We start from the raw sequence: 23,194 nt of genomic DNA on the forward strand, positions 1-23,194 counted from the left end.
GTATAAGTCTTGGCGGCAGGCAAAGTCGGTGACATTCGCGGACATCGGCGGGCACGCACCCCCATAGGTTGGAAGAGCATATACGTCCCCTCCGAAGCCATTGAACCGGGCAAGCTGGTCGAGTCGTGACATCTCATCTCGAACAATTTCACGGATGGCGCACAGGAGGCTTTGAGATGGCGATTCTTCAATACTAGCTACTGTAGTCACATTTGCGAGCTGTCCAAATTTTGGTGTAATGCGGCGAGTCTTTAGGGCCTCGAATGTTCGGCGGTGCCGGATAACGTCAGAGACCGAACTCAAGTTTTCCTTGGGAATGAGGAAGTGGTAGACATCTTCCGCAATGCCCTTGAGCAGATGACCTACTTTATCGTCTTCAGTCATCCTGCTGTCGACGGTCTTACACAACTTGAGTATGGCCTCTATGTAGGTGGTGCAAGTTTCTCCGGCTGCCTGGGCCCTCTGAGCAAGTGTCTGCTAGGCCTGTTTCTTCTTTGCAGCTAGGTCACCGAAACATTCCTTGATTGCTTCGACAAAACTTTCCCGAGCTGTCCAAATTTTGGTGTAATGCGGCGAGTCTTTAGGGCCTCGAATGTTCGGCGGTGCCGGATAACGTCAGAGACCGAACTCAAGTTTTCCTTGGGAATGAGGAAGTGGTAATCTCCCGCAATGCCCTTGAGCAGATGACCTACTTTATCGTCTTCAGTCATCCTGCTGTCGACGGTCTTACACAACTTGAGTATGGCCTCTATGTAGGTGGTGCAAGTTTCTCCGGCTGCCTGGGCCCTCTGAGCAAGTGTCTGCTAGGCCTGTTTCTTCTTTGCAGCTAGGTCACCGAAACATTCCTTGATTGCTTCGACAAAACTTTCCCAAGTTGTCAGAAGTCCTCGTGGTTCTCATACCACATCAAGGTGGTTTGCGTAAAAAAAAATAAAACGTTGGCTAGTTTAGCCACTGAATCTCAGCGGTTATAGCGGCTCACACGTTCAAAATGAGTGAGCCAGTCACCAACATCTTCCCCTGCTTGGCCGGCAAAGGAGCGAGGCTCGCGAAACAGTAGCGTCGCATTCGTGGTGGTCGGCGGCACATCGCGAGACGGTGATAGAAGGTCCTGTGTGGATGTGCGGGGCTGCTCGGTAGTCTGCTGCATTCTTGTTGAAAAGGGTGGGAGACCAGCGAGGCGACGGCTCCGACGAAGCTCCAGCGGTTGAGGATGCGTCTTGAGGGTAGTCGTACCCAGCACCTGACCACCAATGTGTTACGACGGGGTTAAGACGTCGGAGCGCTGAACAACAAGACAAAAAAAATAGGGCAGGGAGCTCAGCTGGTCAACGGCAGCGCGTCCGGCACGAAATTCTTTTTCCAACGTCTTTTTGCTTCACTTGTGTTCTAAGCTTCATCTTTTTCTGTACTGTTACAATATTATATTGTAACCCGCGCTAACCGTGTCAGTTCTGGAGGGAGAAGAAGACGAAGTTCTGCGGAGTGCGCGTGGTTCTGGGACGCCGCTGCTTTTGCCTGGTGAAGCGCCTGCTCTCTGCCTCCTGTGCCTCAACCCTGTCCTTTGACCCTGTCCTTCTGGACTGCCGTCCGGGTAGCGATAGAACCCGTGACATTCTGGTGGAGGTGCGGGGTAAATGCAACACAGCCCCTCAAAACCCGCTACTCTGAGTTCGCCCCCAAGTCTCAGCCGCCGCCCCTTCGACGAGGAGGCCGAGATACGTGCCAGCCGGCGACTTCAAGGACTTGCTCCTGAATTTGTTCTGTTGCCGAACTCCGGCTCTCCACAACTTACAATGGCCCGGAGTACCACGACCCAATGTCAACAGACGGACTCGTTTCTCGCGCCGTCCGTGGTGTACCTACCGATGGCTCCTCAAGCGGCTGCCACGTTCCATGGCGATGCCTCCGAAGATGTGGAGGATTGGCTGGAGCAGTACGAACGTGTGGCCCGCCACAATGGCTGGAATGCCGAAAACTGTCTTCAGAATTTGTATTTCTGCCTGGACAGTACGGCTCGGCACTGGCTCGAAAACCACGAGGCATCCCTTACATCCTGGGACACCTGTAAGGAAGAGCTGCGACGGACGTTCGCCAATCAGTATCGGCGACAGCGAGCAGAAGACCTTCTGCAAACACGAGTACAACGACCCGACGAAACTGTAACGAGTTTTGTTCAAGACGTCCTACGACTTAGCTCCCGTGCCGACCCCCGTGCCACCGAGGAAAAAAAGGTGCGTGCACTCATGCGGGGCGTCAAGAGTGACATTTTCGGCGGGCTTATTCGTGATCCGCCGACTACAGTGGCACAATTTGTAAATGTGGCGACGAACATCGAGCGAGCCTTGGTTACGCGAGCGGACCATTTCGTCGCCTTGCTGGAGGTCCCAGCGTTTCGAACCTTTCAGCTGCTCGTTTCCCTGTTGGTTCCCTCGACACCGCAAGCCTACGCGAGATCATCCGCGAAGTTGTACGCGAGGAAATACGGCAGCTGCTTCCACTTGCTGATGGTACGGCATCCTGCGCCCTCACGGATGCTGTCCGCGAAGAAGTACAGCGTGCCCTTTATCCACAGTGCTCCGTTGCTTCTTCACCTACTCAGCCCCCTACTCAACCCATTGAGACTTACGCGTCCGTTGCTAGTCGCCCGCCGCCGCAGCAGCCACCACCGCCGCCTGCTCGTCGACAGTACTTGCCTGCACAACCCCGTACCCCTGTGTACGATCTTCGTCCGCAGCAGCAATGGATGAGCAAGGCTGACGTGTGGAGGACAACCGACCAACGCCCACTATGCTTCCACTGCGGAGAAGCAGGCCACGTCTACCGTCGCTGCCCTTACCGCGAGCTTGGTCTTCGCGGTTTCCAGCGGAATGCTCCCCGCCCGGAGTTCGGCGAGCAACCCCGCGACATCGCGGATTATCTGCGCCGTTCACCACCAACCGACCGGTCTTCACGTCGCGACCTTCGCTCGACACCGTCCCGCCGATACGATTCTCCCCTTCGCAGCAATCGACGGCAAAGCCTGTCCCCTCATCGGGAAAACTAAGCCCGGCGACGTCTGGAGGTGATGTTGCCGAACCCGTTCCTGTTAAAGAGCCTCCACGTTTTTCGCCCCGCTCCCCCACGCGACCCGACGATCAACCCGACGACCTTCCCGACGAACTTCGCGCCGAACTTCTCGCCGAACTTCCCGCCGAGCTTCCCGCCGAGCTTTCCGACGAGCTTTCTGACGAACTTCACGACGAACTCCCCGACGGAGCTTCCGATGACCGTCGCGCCACAGTGTACAATAACCTCGATGTTGTGATCAACGGATACGACGTGACGGCACTCGTTGACACTGGTGCAGACTATTCTGTTATGAGTGGGGAGCTATGCCGCCGACTTCACAAGGTAACGACGCAGTGGGATGGCCCCGATATCAGAACCGCTGGAGGCCACCTCGTGAGACCAATCGGCAGATGCACTGCTCGTATTGAGATTAACGGTCTCAGGTGCCCGGTTACCTTTGTTGTACTATCGAAATGTTCCAGAGACATTATTCTCGGAATGGATTTTTTGAGTGATTGCAGCGCTGTAATCGACTTTACCGACCGCCGCCTCACGCTTCGTCAACCTCGATATACCTCGGCGCAAACAAAGCCCCAAGTTTGCACGGCACGCGTCTTGGCGGAGCACGTAACCGTACCGCCCCAGTCTAGCGTATTTCTCCCTGTCACGTCCGACCACGTTGCTTCTGGCGAAGTTCTGCTGGAAGGAAGTGCTCAGCTGCTTCTTGAACGGGGTCTTGGTGTTGCTCGAGGTATCGCGCAGCTGGATACTGGCTGCGTACACGTCCTAGTCACCAACTTTTGTGGCACTCCACAGCGCCTTACGAAAGGCACGGCTCTCGGTACCATGGAGAGCATTACCGCCCCTATTCAAGTTGTTGCCCTGTCCGAAGGTGCTTTCTCCTCCTCTTCGCAGCAGAACGATGCACCTTTGGGTGTAAGCATTGCACCTAATCTTTCTGTGAGCGAGAGGGCCAAATTGATAGCGCTGCTTGCAGAATTCCAAGACTGCTTCTCTACGTCATCCGGAGTTCGCCAGACGACCATTCCCAAATACAGAATAATTACCGATGACGCTGCTCACCCTGTTCGTCAGTCGCCTTACCGAGTTTCTTTCAAAGAACGTGAAGTTATTCAGAACCAAGTGCAAGAAATGCTGGCCGACGATATAATCCAACCCTCGCACAGCCCATGGGCAGCTCCAGTGGTACTAGTAAAGAAAAAAGATGGCACTCTTCGATTCTGTGTTGACTATCGCCGTCTCAACAACGTCACCAAGAAGGATGTTTATCCCCTTCCTCGCATTGATGACGCACTTGATAATCTACGACATGCCCGTTACTTTTCGTCCATAGATCTGAAAAGTGGTTACTGGCAAATCGAAGTGGATGAGCGCGACCGAGAGAAGACTGCTTTTATCACCCCGGATGGCCTATATGAGTTTAAAGTGATGCCGTTCGGCCTCTGTACCGCCCCAGCAACCTTTCAGCGCGTTATGGACACCGTCTTGGCCGGACTGAAGTGGCAAACTTGTCTGGTCTACCTTGACGATGTTGTAATCTTCTCAAGCACGTTCTCCGATCATCTTCTTCGCCTGAGAGCAGTACTACAAGCTATAAGAAGCGCAGGCCTCACTCTGAAGCCAACAAAGTGCAAGTTTGCCTACGATGAATTAAAATTTCGTGGCCACGTCGTCAGTAGCGCGGGTGTTCGTCCAGATCCCGATAAAACAGCCGCCGTCGCCTCCTTTCCTACACCATCGGACAAGAACGCCGTACGGAGGTTTCTGGGCCTCTGTGCTTACTATAGGCGCTTTGTTCCCAATTTTTCTCATGTCGCTGCAGCGCTTACTCATCTCACGAAACAGAACGTCGCCTTCCAGTGGTCGGATGAACAGCAGCGTGCAATCGACCGCCTTAAACAAAGCTTACAGACCTCCCCTGTACTCGGGCATTTTGACCAGGACGCCGAGACTGAAGTTCATACAGACGCCAGCAACAAGGGCCTCGGAGCCGTGCTCATTCAAAAACAGAACGGGACCGAGCGTGTAATCGCTTTCGCAAGTCGAACATTATCGAAGGCGGAGACTAACTACTCGACCACTGAAAAAGAATGCCTCGCGGTAGTTTGGGCGATTAATTAGTTTAGACCCTACTTGTACGGACGCCCATTTCAGGTGGTTACCGACCATCACTCTCTGTGTTGGCTCAGCACTCTGAGAGACCCTTCAGGGCGACTTGCACGGTGGGCCCTTCGGTTGCAAGAATTCGATGCTACAATAGTTTATAAGTCCGGTCGCAGGCACACAGATGCTGACTGCCTCTCCAGAGCCCCTATAGAATCAGTATCTGACGGTCAAGACGACGAGTATGAAGATGCTTTTATAGGTACCATAAGCACGGTCGATATGGCAGCGCGGCAGCGACACGACACTGAACTCCGTGAAGTAATCGCCCATCTGGAAGGTCAAGAAGGCACCATTCCACGCGTCTTCTTGCGCGTTCTGCCCGCATTACGTCTTCGCAACAATGTGCTATGCAAAAAGAGCTTCGCAGCGAGTGCGAGGTCTTGGCTACTGGTTATTCCGGCTGACCTGCGTAATGAAATTATGGACGCCTGTCATGACGACCCAACTTCCGGGCATTTGGGATACAGCCGAACACTCGCACGAATTCGTTCCAAGTATTACTGGCCTCAACTTGCTAAGACTGTTCGTCACTATACCAGGACCTGCCGCGAATGTCAAAGACGTAAGACTCCGCCCGTACAACCCGCAGGACATCTTCACCCCATTCCGCCGCCTATGACTCCGTTCCAGCAGGTAGGCATGGACCTGCTCGGACCTTTTCCTACGTCCAACTCGGGACACCGCTGGATTGCTGTTGCTACGGATTACCTTCTGCAACAGCGGCTGATGTAGCGAAGTTTTTCGTCGAGTCCATCGTCCTCCGTCACGGTGCTCCCGAAGTCCTGATCACAGATCGCGGTGCCGCGTTCGTGTCCGAGCTAATGGCAGAGATCTTGCGTTTAAGCAACACGCACCATCGCAAAACTAGCGCATACCACCCCCAAACGAATGGGCTCACAGAGCGCCTTAATAAGACTATGGCCGACATGATATCTATGTATGTGGACGTCGAGCACCGTACATGGGACGATATTCTTCCCTACGTAACTTTCGCTTATAACACCGCAACTCAGGAAACAACCGGGTTTTCGCCGTTCCGCCTGGTGCATGGCCGAGAGGTGATTACCATGCTTGACGCCATGCTTCCCCATGAGCCGGAGGCCTACTCTTACGACGATGTCCAACTGGTAACCCAGCACGCAGAAGTCCGACAGTTGGCACGACTACGCATCCAAGACCGCCAGCACGTCGATGCACGCAGGTACAACCTCCGGCATCGTGAAGTTAATTTTGCACCTGGTGATAAAGTGTGGGTGTGGACTCCCGTTCGCCGTCGCGGTCTCAGCGAGAAGCTGCTAAAACGTTACTTTGGCCCATACGAGGTCGTTCGCCTTATAAGCGACGTGAATTACGAGGTGATTCCGATTGTTCCGAGCACATCTCGTCGGCCCCCTCATCCTGAAGTGGTGCATGTGGTTCGCCTCAAAACTTACTGTGAACGCTAGAACCACGTATTCTGACTGTGAGCTCTGCTCGATTTAACGTTTCAGTAACGCTGGAGCGCGCATCGGGACGATGCGCCTTTCAGGGGGAGGAGTAGTGTAACCCGCGCTAACCGTCTCAGTTCTGGAGGGAGAAGAAGATGAAGTTCTGCGGAGTGCGCGTGGTTCTGGGACGCCGCTGCTTTTGCCTGGTGAAGCGCCTGCTCTCTGCCTCCTGTGCCTCAACCCTGTCCTTTGACCCTGTCCTTCTGGACTGCCGTCCGGGTAGCGATAGAACCCTTGACAATATATGGCATATTGAATATTAAAATAAACACTGGAAGATCAACCGCTACAAAAGGATACATAAGGATATCAGCGAGCTCTCGCAATAGGAAATGTTCTACTTTTACGGCTATGTCCTGCCATGTAAAGACCCTACTACGATTCGTTTGACTCATGCTTCTGTCTCACGCCTAGAGATTCTCTCGGGTTCATTCAACCATCGTTCTGCAACATTCCTGAAAAACAATCCACCGGTGCCCCGGTGCGCCGCTGCGGCCACATGCTGCCCACTGCCGTCTATAGCGATCGAGTCGCCAGCGCTACGCTGCGAGTGCGTATCACTAAAGTGACGCACAAGCTCTGCGCTTTCCTCTTGCCTCGTTGTCCTAGCTGTGGCAATCACCTCTCCATTATGGTACGTATGTGGGTGACGATCACGGATTTTTCCTTGCTGTTCTTTTTCTCCCAAATGATAGTGCAAAGGGCAATATGGCACACTTTTCGCTTTAAAAAAAGAAAGCAATAAAAATGAGACGACGAGCGTTTCGGATTAGTTTGCAAAGAAACGTACAGTAGCAACTATGCAGCTGATGCTATGAACCTTCCCTCTTAAGGCGGATAGGCCTATCCATAGCTTTTATTCGTATTTTTCAATGTATTCCGCATTGTTTACCTGAATGTAATGCTATTGGATATACGGATGACGCTACGTTTTTCATGTAAAGAAAAGCACGTAACGGAAAAGAAATATTCAATTGCAGGCTATCAAGCACAACAATTACTGTCTACAAGAGATTCGAAAAAAATACAAAGTAAAAATGTTTGCGTTTCCAGCGCGAAGCATGCACAAATAATAAACGCTTTAAGATGGCACGGGCCTGACAAAGAAATTAACGAAATGACAAATTTCACGATATTGAGAGGAAGAGTCATTTAAGCACTCTCTTTAACGAATATGTCACCTGCGTTAAGAAAAAAATGTGGAGAACCTGTCAACGTACTTAGTGATACTGCTCTAACTTCACCCAACGGCTTCTTGCTATATTTAGCGATCCAGGACAATCACATCCTTTCTATTGCCGTCTAATCTTGAACTTAACGCAAATAAAAAACTTATTAGAGTTCTAACTTTGCAGAAAAACGCGATTATGGTGGTTTCGACCTTCTATTTTAACATGTTAGATTTAAAGATCCCATTCCTCAGAGATTCTATTGTCGTCGGTGGTGCTGGCGTTGCTTTTTGTGAATGACAAGTTCTGTTAGAAGCAGTGAGTTAACATTATTTAGAAACGAGTAAAAGAAAGTTTGAATAAGCCCCAGCCTTCTGAGGATTGTTTCCAAAGCAAATTCAATTGAAATTGTATGCAAACAATTATAGCAATTTTCGTTGAGGTGAAGTTTGATCAGAGGACCTTGAAATGGCGAGAGATACAGGCTACAAATAGGCGATGAATGCTTGATTTTAAACACTACAATTAATTTAATAAAACAGTGTTTTATGCACACCACCTACAATATTGATAAACAACACCTTCAGTAAGCGGTTTTTTAAATCATACCAGAGCTGCGCACTTAAACACACTAATTACATAAAGATTTCTTTCGGTTTATAGGGTCAACTTGCCGGATCGACTACGGGCATAAGGAACGCCGTATTGAGGGTTCCAAAAATTTCATTGAGCCACCTGGTGTTCTTTAACATGCACTGACATCGCACAGCACACAGGTGCCTCGATTTACTGCCCCATAGAAAGTCGGTCGCTGCGCCCGAGATTTGAACCCGCATCTTTGGGCACAGCTCTCTAGTGGCCTAATCACTGGGAGTGTACGCCAAAGATTTTACATGTCCTTGATGGATACGACCTCAAACACTATCATTGTTTTAGGCATATGTGCATGCTTTGGCATTTTTCACATAATCAGTCTCAACAGAGGTCATTTGTTTAGTTTAATCTTGTCGTTAAAATTTACAAAAGTGCGGGTGATTTAGCTATGGTAAACCTAGTGTGTACCGAATAGCGTTATTTCCATAAATACAAGCGGTAAATATCTTTATTATGCTGAAGGAATTCATTGGATATGGCTATGTAAAGGCTGCACTCATTCGTGTAGAAGTTAACTTGGTTTCAGCTTGACGCACCTGTAGCGAGGACTGCACGACGCATTCTCTCCTCGGGCTCCATCCTTCTGCAATGGCCTGGCACGCTTCGCGCTCTATATACTCAGTCCCAATATGACGTAAGTTATCACATGACAACAAACCATATCACCACGCATAGTTCACCGCTTTGGCCTTGCTCTTTGTTACCGTGGTGTGCGACACCATAGCGACACCACAAGTGTTTCATTGTTTGACCTCTGGCTCACTTGAAGGTCATATTTCTGTGCAGCACAGAAAGCTTGGCTTTACATCGCGTAGTGAAGCTATCGCTTCAATAATTTTTATACTTAATCTAGCTAGTCCACCTACTGAAAAAGAGAGCATTGCTCGCTAGATTTGAAACATGTCATGTGCCCACCTTTGCAATACCTACAACTTTGATTATATCCAGAATACCCTTCAATGACTATAATTAACATAGTTTCTAAAATTATGGCATATCGGCGTTGGGCTTTATTGTGTAATTTTTTTTTACTGAATTTGGTATTCACTTTTTCAGACTTGCCTTTCCCTGTTTTTCCTCAGGGCCGTCTCAAACTTATATTCATATGCCACGCGTATATAGTGTGTTTGTTTTTGTTTCATACAAGTTTTATTCCACTTTAGAAACCTGACATGACTTTGTGGTTCACGTTAGCTTGACTGACGAACTTTGAGACGGGGCATGTGTTTTGATTAAGCAAGTTCGTTTGACTGACGAACTTTCAAATGTGAAATGTCTTTAAGTGACATATGTTCGTTAACTCACATCTGCTCACCATTGCTAACATTAAGCTGAAGTTCCTTTAGGCAGCGATGAACACACTATTTATCCCAAGCCAGCTGCTATCTTGGAGAAAGATTAACTGAATTTGCTTTATCACATGATTTCATTTTCGAGGATGGCATCATGCAGTGCCTCCGTATGTGGGTCCCCGCTGACAAGCGATTTTTAGGATACGAGGATACGAGTGGTTTAGCCGTGTTTATTCTCGAAACTTTTCCTCGTCAGCCCCTTGCTCTCCCTCTTCTTCTTTGCTCCAAAGGCGAAAATTGCGTAACTCCTGATTTCGCCAAAACTGGTTTTCCGCTTCAGTACTGCTATAGCTAGATCCACTGATGTGATTTGAAGTGACGTTAAAATTTGTTGCGCAAATTTTTAACGGAAATTCCTTAAGCATTTGAGTTGAACCTCTGAATATCTTCGCATCACGTCAGTGTAGGAGTAGCGATATTTCTTTGGTTTTCTTCAAGACCAAGGCAATGCAAGCAGATACCGCAAAGGACTTCCGCAAGATCCAGCCGAACTTTTAGTGTGGACGGCAGGGATTTAACAGTGCTGTCGAAGTCCGGGTTCATCTAAGACGGAATGAGAAAACAGTCATCTCTAATTTCGCTGTGCCTAACCAGTCGCACACTTCCTTCATGTGTCCCGCGGCGGTGGTTCAGCGGTTACGTCGCGCGACTGCTGAGCGGAAGAATGGGATCAGATCCCGGCTGCGGAGACTGCTTTTGGCAGGAGGCGAAAAGCAAGGCGCCTGTGTGCTTTGCGATGTCTGTGCAGGGTAAATAATTCTATGCGGACCAAATTTCTGAAAAGCTCCACTACAGCGTCTCGCATAGACTCAGTCCCTTTAGGAAGTAAAACCTCGAAAACCAAACTAAACTTCTTCCTTTGTACAAGAATGTCGACCAGTTCGGTATACATGCAAAGGGTTTTTTCGTTATCTGACGAGAACGCAGAAACGATACACTATGCTTTTATCGAGTCCGCAGTGTTAAACCACGGTATTGGGTTTAAAAGCAGCGCTACAAATGGGACCAGAAAGAATAGGAGGGCACAGGAGGCATCTTGGACTGACCAGGGCTCCAGCTGTTTTGTTCTAGCAAGCTTCCGAATGCATACTTCAACATCAGTTAAGAATACTCAAGCTAAAAGAAAATACGATTAATGAAATAATTATCGTATACGAGCACTCAATGACGTGGGATACAAGATGGTGTTCTGAGACCAATAAGTGACTATAATAAGGCCGCGGAGCATTTGAGGCTGTGATTTCACATGCGGCTTACATCGAAAAAGCAGTCGTAATGCCGAGGTAGTAGCACCGTAAAACTAACGCACCAATCAGACAGTGTCATTTCTCTCAATAATATTTAATACTGCTTCATCGGGTCTGGGTTGCTCAGTCTCGACATGGAGGAGGTGTGGGCAGATTTGTGTGATTCAATGCTTAGGTGCAGTCATCGGGCTGTGTCTGATCAGCCAGCCGATATAACTTGGCGAGCAGCAGCAGTGTAAAGGAGGCGTGATCGGCTTGATGCAGAGACCGGCGAAGAGTGATTATTTAGCAGAGAAGGAATTCTAGTATGACCATGTAGTCATGCTTAACAGAGCTTACGCTATTATAACTAGGTTGGTTTGAGGATGGGCCCCGTATGGCGGGCTTATGCCTATTCTTGACGAAGTCTGTCTCTCCAGTTTGTTTCCTACGAGGCGGTCGTACAAGCCGGTACACTTTTTTATGCCCCGCGTTGTGCTTCGGAAATGCAAGCATGAAAACACGTCTATAAAAATATGCAAGTTTAGTGAAGCTCAGATAGTCCAGAGTTGTGTCAAAGCCATTGGTATCTCTTAAAGATGTCCACAACTGTCGCTATAAGTCGGGACCTACTACATTTTGTCGTTACCTTTATTTTAGAACTTAGGTGTGATCACGAATTCTAATCAGCGATTAGGAGCACTCTTCAAATCCAAAAAGAAGCAAGATGTCTTTGCATACAATGACGACTGTACTGTACAAATTCAACCATGAATCAAGGCAATTTTACAGATGCATTCAGTCTCGCTGGGAAAGAAAACGTGCTATGGATCGCCGATCCCGAAATGTCATATGTATAATATACAGCATTAGCATACAAAAAGTCAGCTAATATTTGTTACTTGCTTTGCGTTCTCTTGGTTCAGGTTGATTGCTAAACGCGGCAGAAATTTCAGAAAATGCGTGCTGCTCTTTCCGATTTACCTGTTTACTGGCGCGACAAATGAAAGCTGTGACAAAATGGTGCATGCACTTGGCGTTAGTAGAACCAATTGGGGTTTTTTCAAAGGACAAGTAGCGAAACTATAAATCATGGAACATTCTCCCAGAAACCTATTTTTCCTCAAATATGTTCCAATTGTCATCAAGAACTTAATATTTTTAAGGGAAGAATAGCTCTGCGCATATGCAAGATTGCGCGATAATAACTGAAATGCTTGATGTGAAAAAAATGTATTTCCGTTTAAGTATGCGCTCCGTATGCGGTGACATTTGTACTGTCGTAGGTAATAGCAAGCACTACTGTAAAAAACTTTGTCTTGACGGGTTTCAAAAATTCATGTATCTACGTTTATTGAACAGTAAGTATGTAATCTTAGTTGAACATCGAGGAATTACCACTTGTCGATATCACTGCAATGATGGCCGTATATTTTTTTCTGTCCAAGCATCAGATTAGCCTCAATGGCTAAATCAATCATGCCATTGCCAAGGAAGTAATCTGTGGAAATTATTGCTCGACAACTTTCGTACTCTGTTCTGAAATACTCCGTGACTTTGTGATTGACCCACTGAGCGGCCTGACGAGTGCCTGCAATAAGACTGGGAAATTTAGGGGTGAGTTCTGCCATTATGGATGTGAGCTGCCATCTTTCGTGAGGACATGCTTTTGTGTCTATGTATTCAAACAGGGCTTTGACGCTCTGTGCGTTTGGCCATTTTTGATCAATTGCATATCCCAAGTATTCAGCATGAGGCCCTGTATATTCTGCATTGTAAAACACAAATACACAGCCAATGGCACCCTTTCTGTCGCATTTGCGAAAAATCTCACCAATAGACTCCCACCAAGTATAGCTTTGAAGTATGACGCCACCTAGAACTTCGATAATGAGGGAAGCTAGCTGTTGATGCCTTGCAGTGACGTTATCGTATTTTGGATCAAATCCCTTTGTAAACCGATGAAAATCCAACAGTACAAGTTCTCCTGTTTTCTGGACAAATTTTACAACCTCAACAAGAATTTCCCGTATCTTTGCCGGTCCTCGCTCATTGTCATGAGTGACGTAAAATTCCCCAGCAAAGAATTGCACCCTAACATCTAGGCTGCGTATTCCATATGCCAGCTGGTGGCTTATATTTTCGAATTGGTTGTACGTGTACAACTGATGAGGATGCAGGTAACCGGTGTAGTACATTCCGGAATTGTGTGTTCCGGGAATGAGCATGTTCTTCAGGGTGAGCTGTGATAATGTGCAGTTGTACTGTCGCATCCATCGAGGCCTCGGCGTGAAGCAGGAAGAATAGAGTACGTTCGCTTTTCCTTCGCTTTTTGTCTCTCCCAGTATGAGTGCCCAGTAGCCGAGACATTCGCCTTTCATAAGTGTGCTCAAGCTGTAACTCGGGGCTGCAACATTGGTTGAGAACCTGTCGGACGGGCGAGTAACAGCCACGAGGGACAATATGTCGGAATAGGTCATGGGAGGATTCTTCGTCGACAGCACTGCGAATGTTTTTCTGATGTGTTTGTCCGGAATACCAAACCAGTTCACCTCCAAATATCCATAGCTAGTCAGGCCACTGTAGGAAGACACGGTAATGTAGGCGCCAGATTTCCTCATGCCTAAAAGAAAATAAAAAGGAGATGTTTTTGTGCAGTAGTATGACAACACAGAAAGAATGTTTTCGTTTGGTTAAAAATAAGTCACACTTTTAACTTCCCGGATGCTTATTTCTTGGCATATTAGCAAACAATTGGACGGACATCAAAGCTCCGCCTTCAAAGGTGTGCCCCTACACACGCACTAGCAAACACCGGTAAGCTAGCACCCAACTGGAGACACCGCGCAGCAAAGATTACTTGAGGACTCCCTCCAGTAAAACATTACTCTTTGCACAAGAGCGCGAACATAAGACTTCGCGTTTTGCGCTATTGTACTCATGTAAAGGAATGCTCTACGAACAAATTATGTTGGTGTCATGGCCCAGTCAGTATGCGTGCAACACTGACGACAGCATTTACGCCATCATCGCGCGGTGGCAAATCGCAGGTTAATATTCTGGGTGTTTTTTGTTTTATTACTAATACACCTAATTATTCCGTTTAAAGCTGCTGCACTTTGTGCAGGCGAGAAGTGTCTCCTACGCAAAGTCTGAAAACAGTTCTCAGATCTCTTTTCTTTTATCTGAGAGCGACAATATTTAGGCGCGACAGCAGAGCTTTACACTAGAGCTGGTTGGTTGCGCATGATAAAGTAGGAAGGCGACGCCTCTCATATGTTTGATAAGCCGTTGTTAGTTTTATTTCCTCGTGTTTTTCTTCTTTCGGCACATCCTTAGTGCGGTTGTTGAACACCAAAATGAAGTTGTGTTTAAAACGCTTGTTGGATTTTGTCGTACCTCGTATATTTTGGTAGCACACCTCGTCTTTATGGTAATTTTAGAAAGTCGACGGCAATAAAGTATTGGGATGATATTTGTGAAGAAGAAAGTACGGGCTATATTAAATTTGGCTTTCGTGCATATTTTTGGTGGCCAGTGAAGAGGCAAAGAGGAAATTAGACGTATTTGTTTATCTACAAGCCCAAAATATAGGCTACTCTTATGCTTGAATGATTGAATAGTTGTCCAGCCACGATTAGACGCGAATACAATTCTAATTAATGAATGACATTTATCCTGTAACAATTGCTAACATCCATGGAACTGCATTACTATATCAGCGATGACTATGCTGAATACTGCTTAATGCTGTTTCAATTTGGGCAGAGCTGCAGAAGTAGAGAATAAGAGACAACTCTATTTATCCCAGAAGAAAAGAAGCCAATAGGGGAGAGGGATGATGTGCTGGGCATGCCTTCGTTACCCTCAGATCCGAATAGAGATCTTCGTGCTGAGACTGTTTCTTTGACAAACAATTACGTGATAAGCACAATAGAAAAGGTCACTGACTGGACTTCGTTGGTCGTTAAAAGATGAAAGCAGGAGGAAATGCCCAACACTGAGCCCTATCTAAGCATATACATATGAGGGGAGTAGAATTTATTTTGGTAACAGCCAATACTAATGCGAAGTACATCCTTAATAAGCTTCCATACGTGCATCTTTTCGAAAGGCTGAACTTTGAGTTTGCTGTTTACAGGGGTGTACTTTTGCATTTACTTCAGGTCATTCATATTAAAAGAGGTACTGTAATCAAGACGCAAATGTAATTCTGGTTTGCCACGCTCGTACGAAAAACAAATTATTCCTCAATAAATGCTCAGCTGCCTAAACCTTTTCTTCCCTACCATACTGGAATCACCGTAATTCATGACAGCTGCAGAGTTTGACAGGAGGCATGTGCGCGCAGCCAGGGAATTCAGCACTAAAACCATTTTGGTAGGCCCGTGTAACAGAGAGGCCAGAGACAGAGCTTGTACACCTGGCAGACATTAAGGAATTTCCTTTTCGTTCGATTTATTACGTAATCACTTAGGCATCAACCCGTCTCATTGGCAAGGCTGCCACGATTTGCAGCCTAATAAAACAAATTTTTACTTGCGAAAAGTTCAGGTTTTCAGTTACAGTTTGTTTCCTTTCAAAAATATCTAAAACCTTATCAGGAGCTAAATTTGTGGCACCTAGGAATTATACAGTAGAATTTCTAGAAAGCGTAACGTATTTAAAATGCGATACGATACAGTTATGAGCGCACTTTGCAAATCAGAAAAAAATGCAACCGATTCGGGATTGAAACTGAATACACCATACTCCATATCAATTTAGACACAGTGATACGATACATTAAACGCAGGGATATATTCTCGAGACAGAAGAACAAGATTGTATATATAATTGAAAATACCCAACGATAGCTTTTTACAAAACAGGCGAACTATAACCAATAAATAACACAAGAGACCAGGACTTTAAATATTTTACGTGTCAGCTGCCTTTTCATTGCTCGTGCGCCTTACAACCAGAGAACTCGAAGATAGGTCACGACTGAGCCCTCAGTCTCGGTGAGCCATGTCTTAGTGTTGATCTTTTCTCAAGTTTGCTCCGCCGTAGCGCAGGTGCAGTAGCATAGAAAGATTGCCGTCACGCAAGGTAGTTAAAGATTAGGCCTGTTGTTCCTTCTTTTGCTATCGAACGTTAATAGTGAAATATTTCCCCTAGCCTCAGTATAGTGATTGTGACAATCGTTTAGGTTTTCAAAATCCTGGAAAGTGGAAGTTATAAACTGGAATATCATATTTGAAAACAGGCTTCTACTGAACCTAAACGCATGCCTGTACTGAGGCAAATATTATCCTTCTAACTTTGCGCTTGAATACTTTTCGTAAAAGTGTAGTTTGGATCATTTATGGTCAGTGGTTAAGCTCACTTTGACAACTGTATTGGAGATTAAAAAAATATAGCGCACAACAAGTAACAGTTATCTTCTTATTGGTGCATATTTACGAAATAAAATGACATCTACAGTACTGCAGTGACAAAATGTGCTCAGACTATAAAGGAACAATGCAGTACACGTTCATATGTACGTAAATTCATTGCAAACAATTGGTAAGGAACGTTTATGCAGTCAATCAGCTCAGTGGGTTTCGTTTCCAGATGCATGCTTCTATTTCACAACTATTGCTTTTATTCCAGGATATAAAAAGAGTTTTGAAGTATTTGATATTATACATAACTTCTCCTTTCTATTTAAAGTGGGCGACGACTGAGCGCTAAATGTGCCTTTTTTTTTTTTTTTGCAGGCATAGAGAGTTTTGCGTCGAGCGTAAAATTTCTGTTATATTCTGCACATGAAAACTACTGTGCAAATTTAGCGCAGGTTGAGCGCACGTTGAGCGCTGTGCGCCCCGAGAAAGCAGCATGATGTCCCACCGGTGACCGCAGTTTGCTCTATACACCAAGCGCTGCTGCTATTGATATACTCAGCATTATTAGCTATACATGGTTTCAGAATAAGAAAAGTAGAAATAATAATGTGTATTTAGACTACTTGTATGCAATATTGTAGGAGCCACGGCTTGTATTATTACCCTTGGAACGAGGATGTCACTAAAAAAAACCAATCATTCAGGCCTTGTAAGTAAGTGAAAGCTGTACATTACCCTGGAAGCCATCGCTGTGTAGAACGCCAAATATATATATGGTTAGCACCACAGCAGAACGCATGACCATCGCTCAAAAGCGCATACAGTTAATGAATGGATGCAGGGTCTATTTTTCCGAGTGTTAAAATACTGAACAAAAGGTTCAAACCAAAGGTGTTCAAACCATTTCTAACAGCCTGATGCCGGAACAATGCATTGTGTCACTAATATGTTGCAGCATAATGCCACTGTCTCAGCGTCTGACCTGGCGAAAGCAATTGGTCTTTACGTCAATGCTAGCGCATAATGCAGGAGAACACTTGTGGCTGTCTTTCTTAACCAACCGGGCAAAAACTACTGCTCTATATATTCGTCGCACTTAAATGTCATTCGCCAAAACAGCAGCTAAACTGATTTCATAACAGCGATGAAGAGAATAAATGTAAAGCCAGATGCTGACAGCCAGCGGTGAGAAATCTTCGTAATGTATTCGAACTTACAGACAGCGTAGAGGCACCTTCGAATACACTTCGGCCACAAAAGGACATGACACGATGCTTGACATTCATAGAGCTCTAGGCGATGTTGTTTATTTAGACGCAGGCTTTTGGACTGCGCGCTGTGTTCCATGTTGTGCAGTATATAGCAGCAAAAATGTGAATGGTATATAAACAGCAGGCGTGCAGCTCCAGCTTGTTTTCATTTCACGTCCCTGTTAGTGTTCGCGATGTTACTCATAGTTAGATTTTTACTTCACGAGGAGAATGCCGTTCCGCAAGTACGGTCCTGGGAGGAGATGCGGTACGTTTGGATGCGACATTTTATTGAAGGACGCCGAGTCTACACCTGCTTATTGGCAGAACTGTAGAGCTCAATTTATTTACAACTTTTATTGCGAAAGCAATACTACTCTAGGTTTCGAGCCTTCAACGTAGCGCGGCGGTAGCCACGTCTTGCCCACGTGACGCTGGGACGCCACGCCCCACGTGACACAAAAGCTGGAGATGAGCTCCCAACTCAAGCGGTCGGCGTGACGCGGTCGGAGCAGCGGCTCAGTTGGCAGGAGCTGTCAACTTGGGTCTCTCGTTTCACATGGGACGGTTATGTCGGAATCAGCCTGCTAGGACCCTGGCATCACGTTACCCCTTAAGCCACTAAGACACGTTCATACGGCTTGGTTAAAAGAAAAAGAGAAGAAGAACGCTAGGTCACTCGCAGATAATTCTTCCGCTCAATATTTCTTTCAGCAGCGTTGAACCCTTGTAATTTTTCTTACACTTCAACAAGGGCACTCGCTGCCATAATGAAAGATCGGGCACGCCAGGCCAGAGTTTGCCCTTTAAGACATCTTGTCTTGCCTGGCCGACTTATTTCGTGTTAAGGGAAACAGTTCCTCATTCTTTGGAGCCCGGCCAGCGCAAAGCTTTGTCCGGTTTCAACTGTTTTCTCCGAATGTCCAGCTAGGAACCCAGTCCAAGTCTCTCTCTCTTGGCGTCAAAATAATTCCTCAAGCGCGTTTACCCAGCTTTCGGGGACTGTTTAGTAACCAATCAAAAATGAGCTTCTCTAGGCCGATCGGAGAATTTTCTTTAAAATTGAACATACCAATGGCAGACCGGCGCTAAGGAGATTTTTTCTTACTTACGAGCCCCACGTGTATTTCTCAAGGTATGTCTTCTCTTCCCTTGAGGATAGCAGAAAGACACCCCTACGCCCCAACTAAAGCAAAAAAAAAAAATAACCTCTTCAAGCGCCGCTCCCACCTGCCGTGTCATCTGGGTAGGCTGAGAAGCATCAGTTGAGCTCCGCTGCTCGTCGGCAGAATATATGAAAACAACAAAGAGTCACAACTGTTGAGAAGTTTATTTGCTCGTACGCTTTCCTAGCAGCCTGTATGGCAGCTATACGTTTCACAAATCCAAAAATGTCTTAGACCACTTTCTGGGCTGCGACACTGAAGGTGATAAATTACCTGTAACGACTGCAATTATGCGCGATACGCAGACACATGTCATTTCGGTGCCTTTCTCTACCGCACTGTTTTCACTTAACGGCTCGGCATCTGAGCGAAGCGCTAGATTTTTTTTTAAAGCCGAAGTGATGGGTAAAATGTCCAACCGGGCGTGAACGGAGGAAGGGGGAACGAGCAACACGGAAGCCAACTGCAAAATCTGAAGGCAAGAAACAAACCAAAAGTATTACTCATTGTAAGATAAGAAGTACAACGCCTAGAAGTGTTAACTCTTCCCTACACAGATTGCCGCGGGTATATCCATGCATAGCAAATACCTTGGACACCTATAGCAACAGACACACCCGAAAGTCAGCTGCACTTAGCATCTCGCACTTACAACTCTAAGAAAGAAATCATTTACACACACGTATCACAATTACAAATATGATACTCTTGATGCATGGGCTTAGTGGCTATAACAATAAGCCATATAAATTGGCTGCCTAATTTGTGCTACGCCTCAACTATTTCACTGCAGGAACCCGTGCGTGCTGCCGATATCGGCTGACATAAACAAAGTAGAGTTCGAGGAAGCAGTCTTAATCCCCCAAGAGCTCAGGTGCTGTCGCATAGGGCAGCTAGTGTCGGTATATGAAAAAGAAGCAACCCACGCAGTTTATGTTGGTTACATCGACGTGTCGTGCAAAGTTTTATTCAGTAGAAGAAGCATTTTTGGTGTCGTCTTACAGTGAGTTAATAACCATAATCATAGCTCCTAGCGTCTTAACACCATAGGAAGCAGTTTACGAATGGGATATATGCAAAAGAATAAAATAGTCATTGACCAACGAGAACCTAATTTGCGGAGTATACGGCTACCTTGTAGACACATGGTGTCATCTGCTTTTATTAATGCGACTCCAACAAAACTGCGGTGGGCGTTGGCTGCGCCAGATGCTCCCTATGGTGCAATAGGTGGCCGCTAGAGGCAATCCTTGGCAACAAAATATTTCAGCGCCGGGCAAGAAGCTTTCCCAACAAAAAATCTTGTACATTCGCAATGTCAATACTAGAGGTAGCCAATTAAAAAGACCATTCATACTACTTCACCTCTGTAGTAACACTTACTACACTAACACACGCGAATATTTGAAAATCATCGGATAGTAACCATGCCACTTCGGGATGTCCATCTGCCTCGGTGGACAGAACCGAGCAGATATACGAAACGTTTTGGCAATCTGTCTACGTCATGGCCTCAGCTTCAGGCCGCCATCGGTCGAGTGGCCGCGGGCAGTATATTTTTGCATTTCGTGGGCCGCTATGTGTACTGCGCAGGAATGATTGATTCTCAAGACATAATTTGAGCCACATATATAGGGGCGGCCTGCAGTCGCCGGGGCAACTCAGTGAAGGCATCCTCTTGATTATCTGGTCACGCAAAAGGAATATTGTCTCGGGTAAGACGCGTAAGAGGCTCGGCAATCGCTGACAAACTCTCGACGAAACGCCTGTAATAGGCACACAGCCCCAAAAACCTTCTAACGGTCGTTTTGCCGGTTGGGCGCGGGAAATTTTTCACAGCAGCAGTCTTGTCGGGATCTGGTTTCACACCCTCAGCACTAATAACATGGCCAAGAAAACGGAGCTCCTGGAATCCGAAATGGCAGTTCTGTGGTTTTCTTGTCAGTTGGGCTTGTTCCAGCGTCCAACAACGAACAAGCAGCGTGGAAGCAAGAAGAAGAGCGTTTATTCGAGATTGCATGCTGGTATTTATAGCCTACAAGCGGCTGCATGATAACCGCCAGAGCGCATGCGTGACTGATACATTACATCTTCCTCGATGTAATCTTTAAACGTCTGAGAGCACAATACGCGACACTTGTTGGAAATTCTGGTTGTAGTGAAGACGATTGGGCTGTCTCTTTTGTCGGGTGGATCGCCTTGGCACAAATTGAGTGGGCTGTATTGTAGACTGCGACGCTTCCACGTTTTCCTGGGAAATGTCTTTGCTGCCAGAGTCATCTTCCGTTAAGTCGCTTCGGAATGGCTCACGTGTGGCTAGAAGACGTTGTGGGTTGCGCCGAAGCACTTTGTTGTCCTCTGTAAGGACGCGATAGGACCTTGGTGCTACCAGGCCCATGACTCGAGCCCTGCAGTCCCATGCATTCCCTCGTACTCTTACAACTGCATCTTTTTTTAGTTCAGGCAGATTTTTCCCTTTTGAGAGCCTTCGGTGGGGGGGGGGGGCGTGGTTGGCGCCGGGACTTCTGTTGACTGGAGCATGTTACGAAGTCTGGTAGCCGAGTGCGTAGCCTTCTGCCTTGAAGAAGCTCTCCAGGGGACCGGCCTTCGGCTAGTGGAGTCGAGCGATAACCGAGAAGGCCCAACCAGAAGTCCTCGTTGAGTTCGCCAGTCTTCTTCATTATTCTTTTGACAATTTGGACTCCCTTCTCGGCGAGGCCATTGGACAGTGGGAATCGCGGACTGGACGTGACATGCTTGAAGTCGTATCTAGAGGCGAACAAAGCAGATTCATGTGATGAAAAATGAGGACCGTTGTCGGTGCAGACTTCCAACGGAATCCCATACCGTGCAAAAATTGAGCTAAGCTTAGCAATGACAGTGCATATCGTTGTGTCAGTAAGCTTTTCGACTTCAGGGAAGTTTGAACACGCATCGAACACGCACAGTTAGGAGTTTCCTCCGTACATAAAGATGTCAACACCCACCCTGTACCAGGCATGGCCTGGGATAGGCCTAAGCAGCACTGATTCGGTTTCTTGTTTGTAAGCGTATTTTTTACAAACAGAACAGGTCTTCAGCACTGTTTCAATATCCGTATTCAGTCTCGGCCAGAATACCAAGCGACAGGCTCTCGCTTTGCATTTATTTATGCCTAAGTGACCTTCATGAATACGACCCAGTATTTCAGCTCTCATATTCTTCGGAATGACGACCTTTGTCCCCTTCATAATAATACCCTTAACTTCTGATAACGCAGGACCAAAAGGTTTCATCGAGCCTTCAATTTCTTCTCCATTCCTTAGTTGTCGTAACACTGTTTGCAAGTCTGGGTCAGAGGCTGTCGCTTCTGCCAGTCGATCAAACATTTTCTTGCTCACCAGCTCTAAAGTCACGCTCACTGCATGAACGTCGACGTCTTCAGTGAAGTCATCACGTTCGCTTGGAACGGCTGGCGACGATCTTGAAAGCATATCGGCCAGGAACAGCTGTTTGCCTGGAACGAAGTGAAGAACGTAATGGTATCTTAGCAAGCGCAGGAAAAATCGTTGCAGTCTTGGTGGCATGTCACCAATGGCTTTCGAAGCAATTGCCATCAACGGTCTGTGGTCTGTTTCGATGGAAAACTTGCGGCCGTAAGCGAAATGAAAAAATTTTTCACAGCCGAAAGTAATGGCCATTGCTTCTTTCTCGATTTGCGAGTATCTTTGTTCTGCCTCCGTCATTGTGCGTGGTGCATAGGCGACCGGCCGCCAACTACCACCGTAGTGCTGAAGAAGGGCAGCACCAATCCCATTTTTTGAAGCATCAGCAACGACCTTGGTCTCTTTAGCAGGATCGAAAATGGCTAGCAAAGGAGGACCACTCAGTGCGTCACAGACAGCTTGCCATTCCTTACAGTGGTTTGCAGACCATTCAAAAAGGGTGTCTTTTTTAATGAGGCTTCGTAGAAGCGTCGTCCTTTCCGCTAGATGCGGTATACACTTTCCGAAGTAGTTCACTACCCCGAGCATTCTGTGAACACCGGCTTTGTCCTTTGGCTGAGGCCTTTCACTTAATGGTGCGATCAGTGCGGGGTTAGGTCTTATTCCGTATTTGTTTATGATGTCACCCAAAAAGTTGATTTCTGTGACACCGAATTTGCATTTCGCCGCACTGAGCGTCAGGCAGACCTTTTTGGCTAGTTGCAAGGCTGTGCGGAGGCGAGTATCGTGCTCTTCCCTCGTGCTCCCCCTATCAATATGTCTTCGACATAGATTCGGATCCCTGGAGCCTTGTCGAAT

General features: G+C 46.9%; 1 protein-coding gene across 1 annotated transcript; it reads right to left on the reverse strand.

Moving 5' to 3' along the window:
- Positions 1-11,222: 11,222 nt before the first annotated feature.
- LOC146194880 (uncharacterized) lies at positions 11,223-17,501 on the reverse strand. Its single transcript, XM_084597578.1, has 2 exons — positions 17,231-17,501; positions 11,223-13,749 (listed from the first exon to the last, which is right to left on the reverse strand). The coding sequence occupies exons 1-2, from the start codon at positions 17,298-17,300 to the stop codon at positions 12,521-12,523; spliced, it is 1,299 nt and encodes a 432-aa protein (XP_084453704.1). The 5' UTR covers positions 17,301-17,501; the 3' UTR covers positions 11,223-12,520.
- Positions 17,502-23,194: the final 5,693 nt, after the last annotated feature.

The sequence above is a fragment of the Amblyomma maculatum genome, chromosome 3 (assembly GCF_055883805.1).
Source record: "Amblyomma maculatum isolate TAMU_Amacu chromosome 3, ASM5588380v1, whole genome shotgun sequence".
Lineage (NCBI taxonomy): Eukaryota > Metazoa > Arthropoda > Arachnida > Ixodida > Ixodidae > Amblyomma > Amblyomma maculatum.

Excerpts from the sequence above, each read along its gene's own strand:
- LOC146194880 (XM_084597578.1), bottom strand. The coding sequence starts at position 17,300 with ATGGTCATGCGTTCTGCTGTGGTGCTAACCATATATATATTTGGCGTT. Across the intron at positions 13,750-17,230 it reads ACACAGCGATGGCTTCCAGG|GCATGAGGAAATCTGGCGCC; the intron begins GTAATGTACAGC and ends ATTTTCTTTTAG.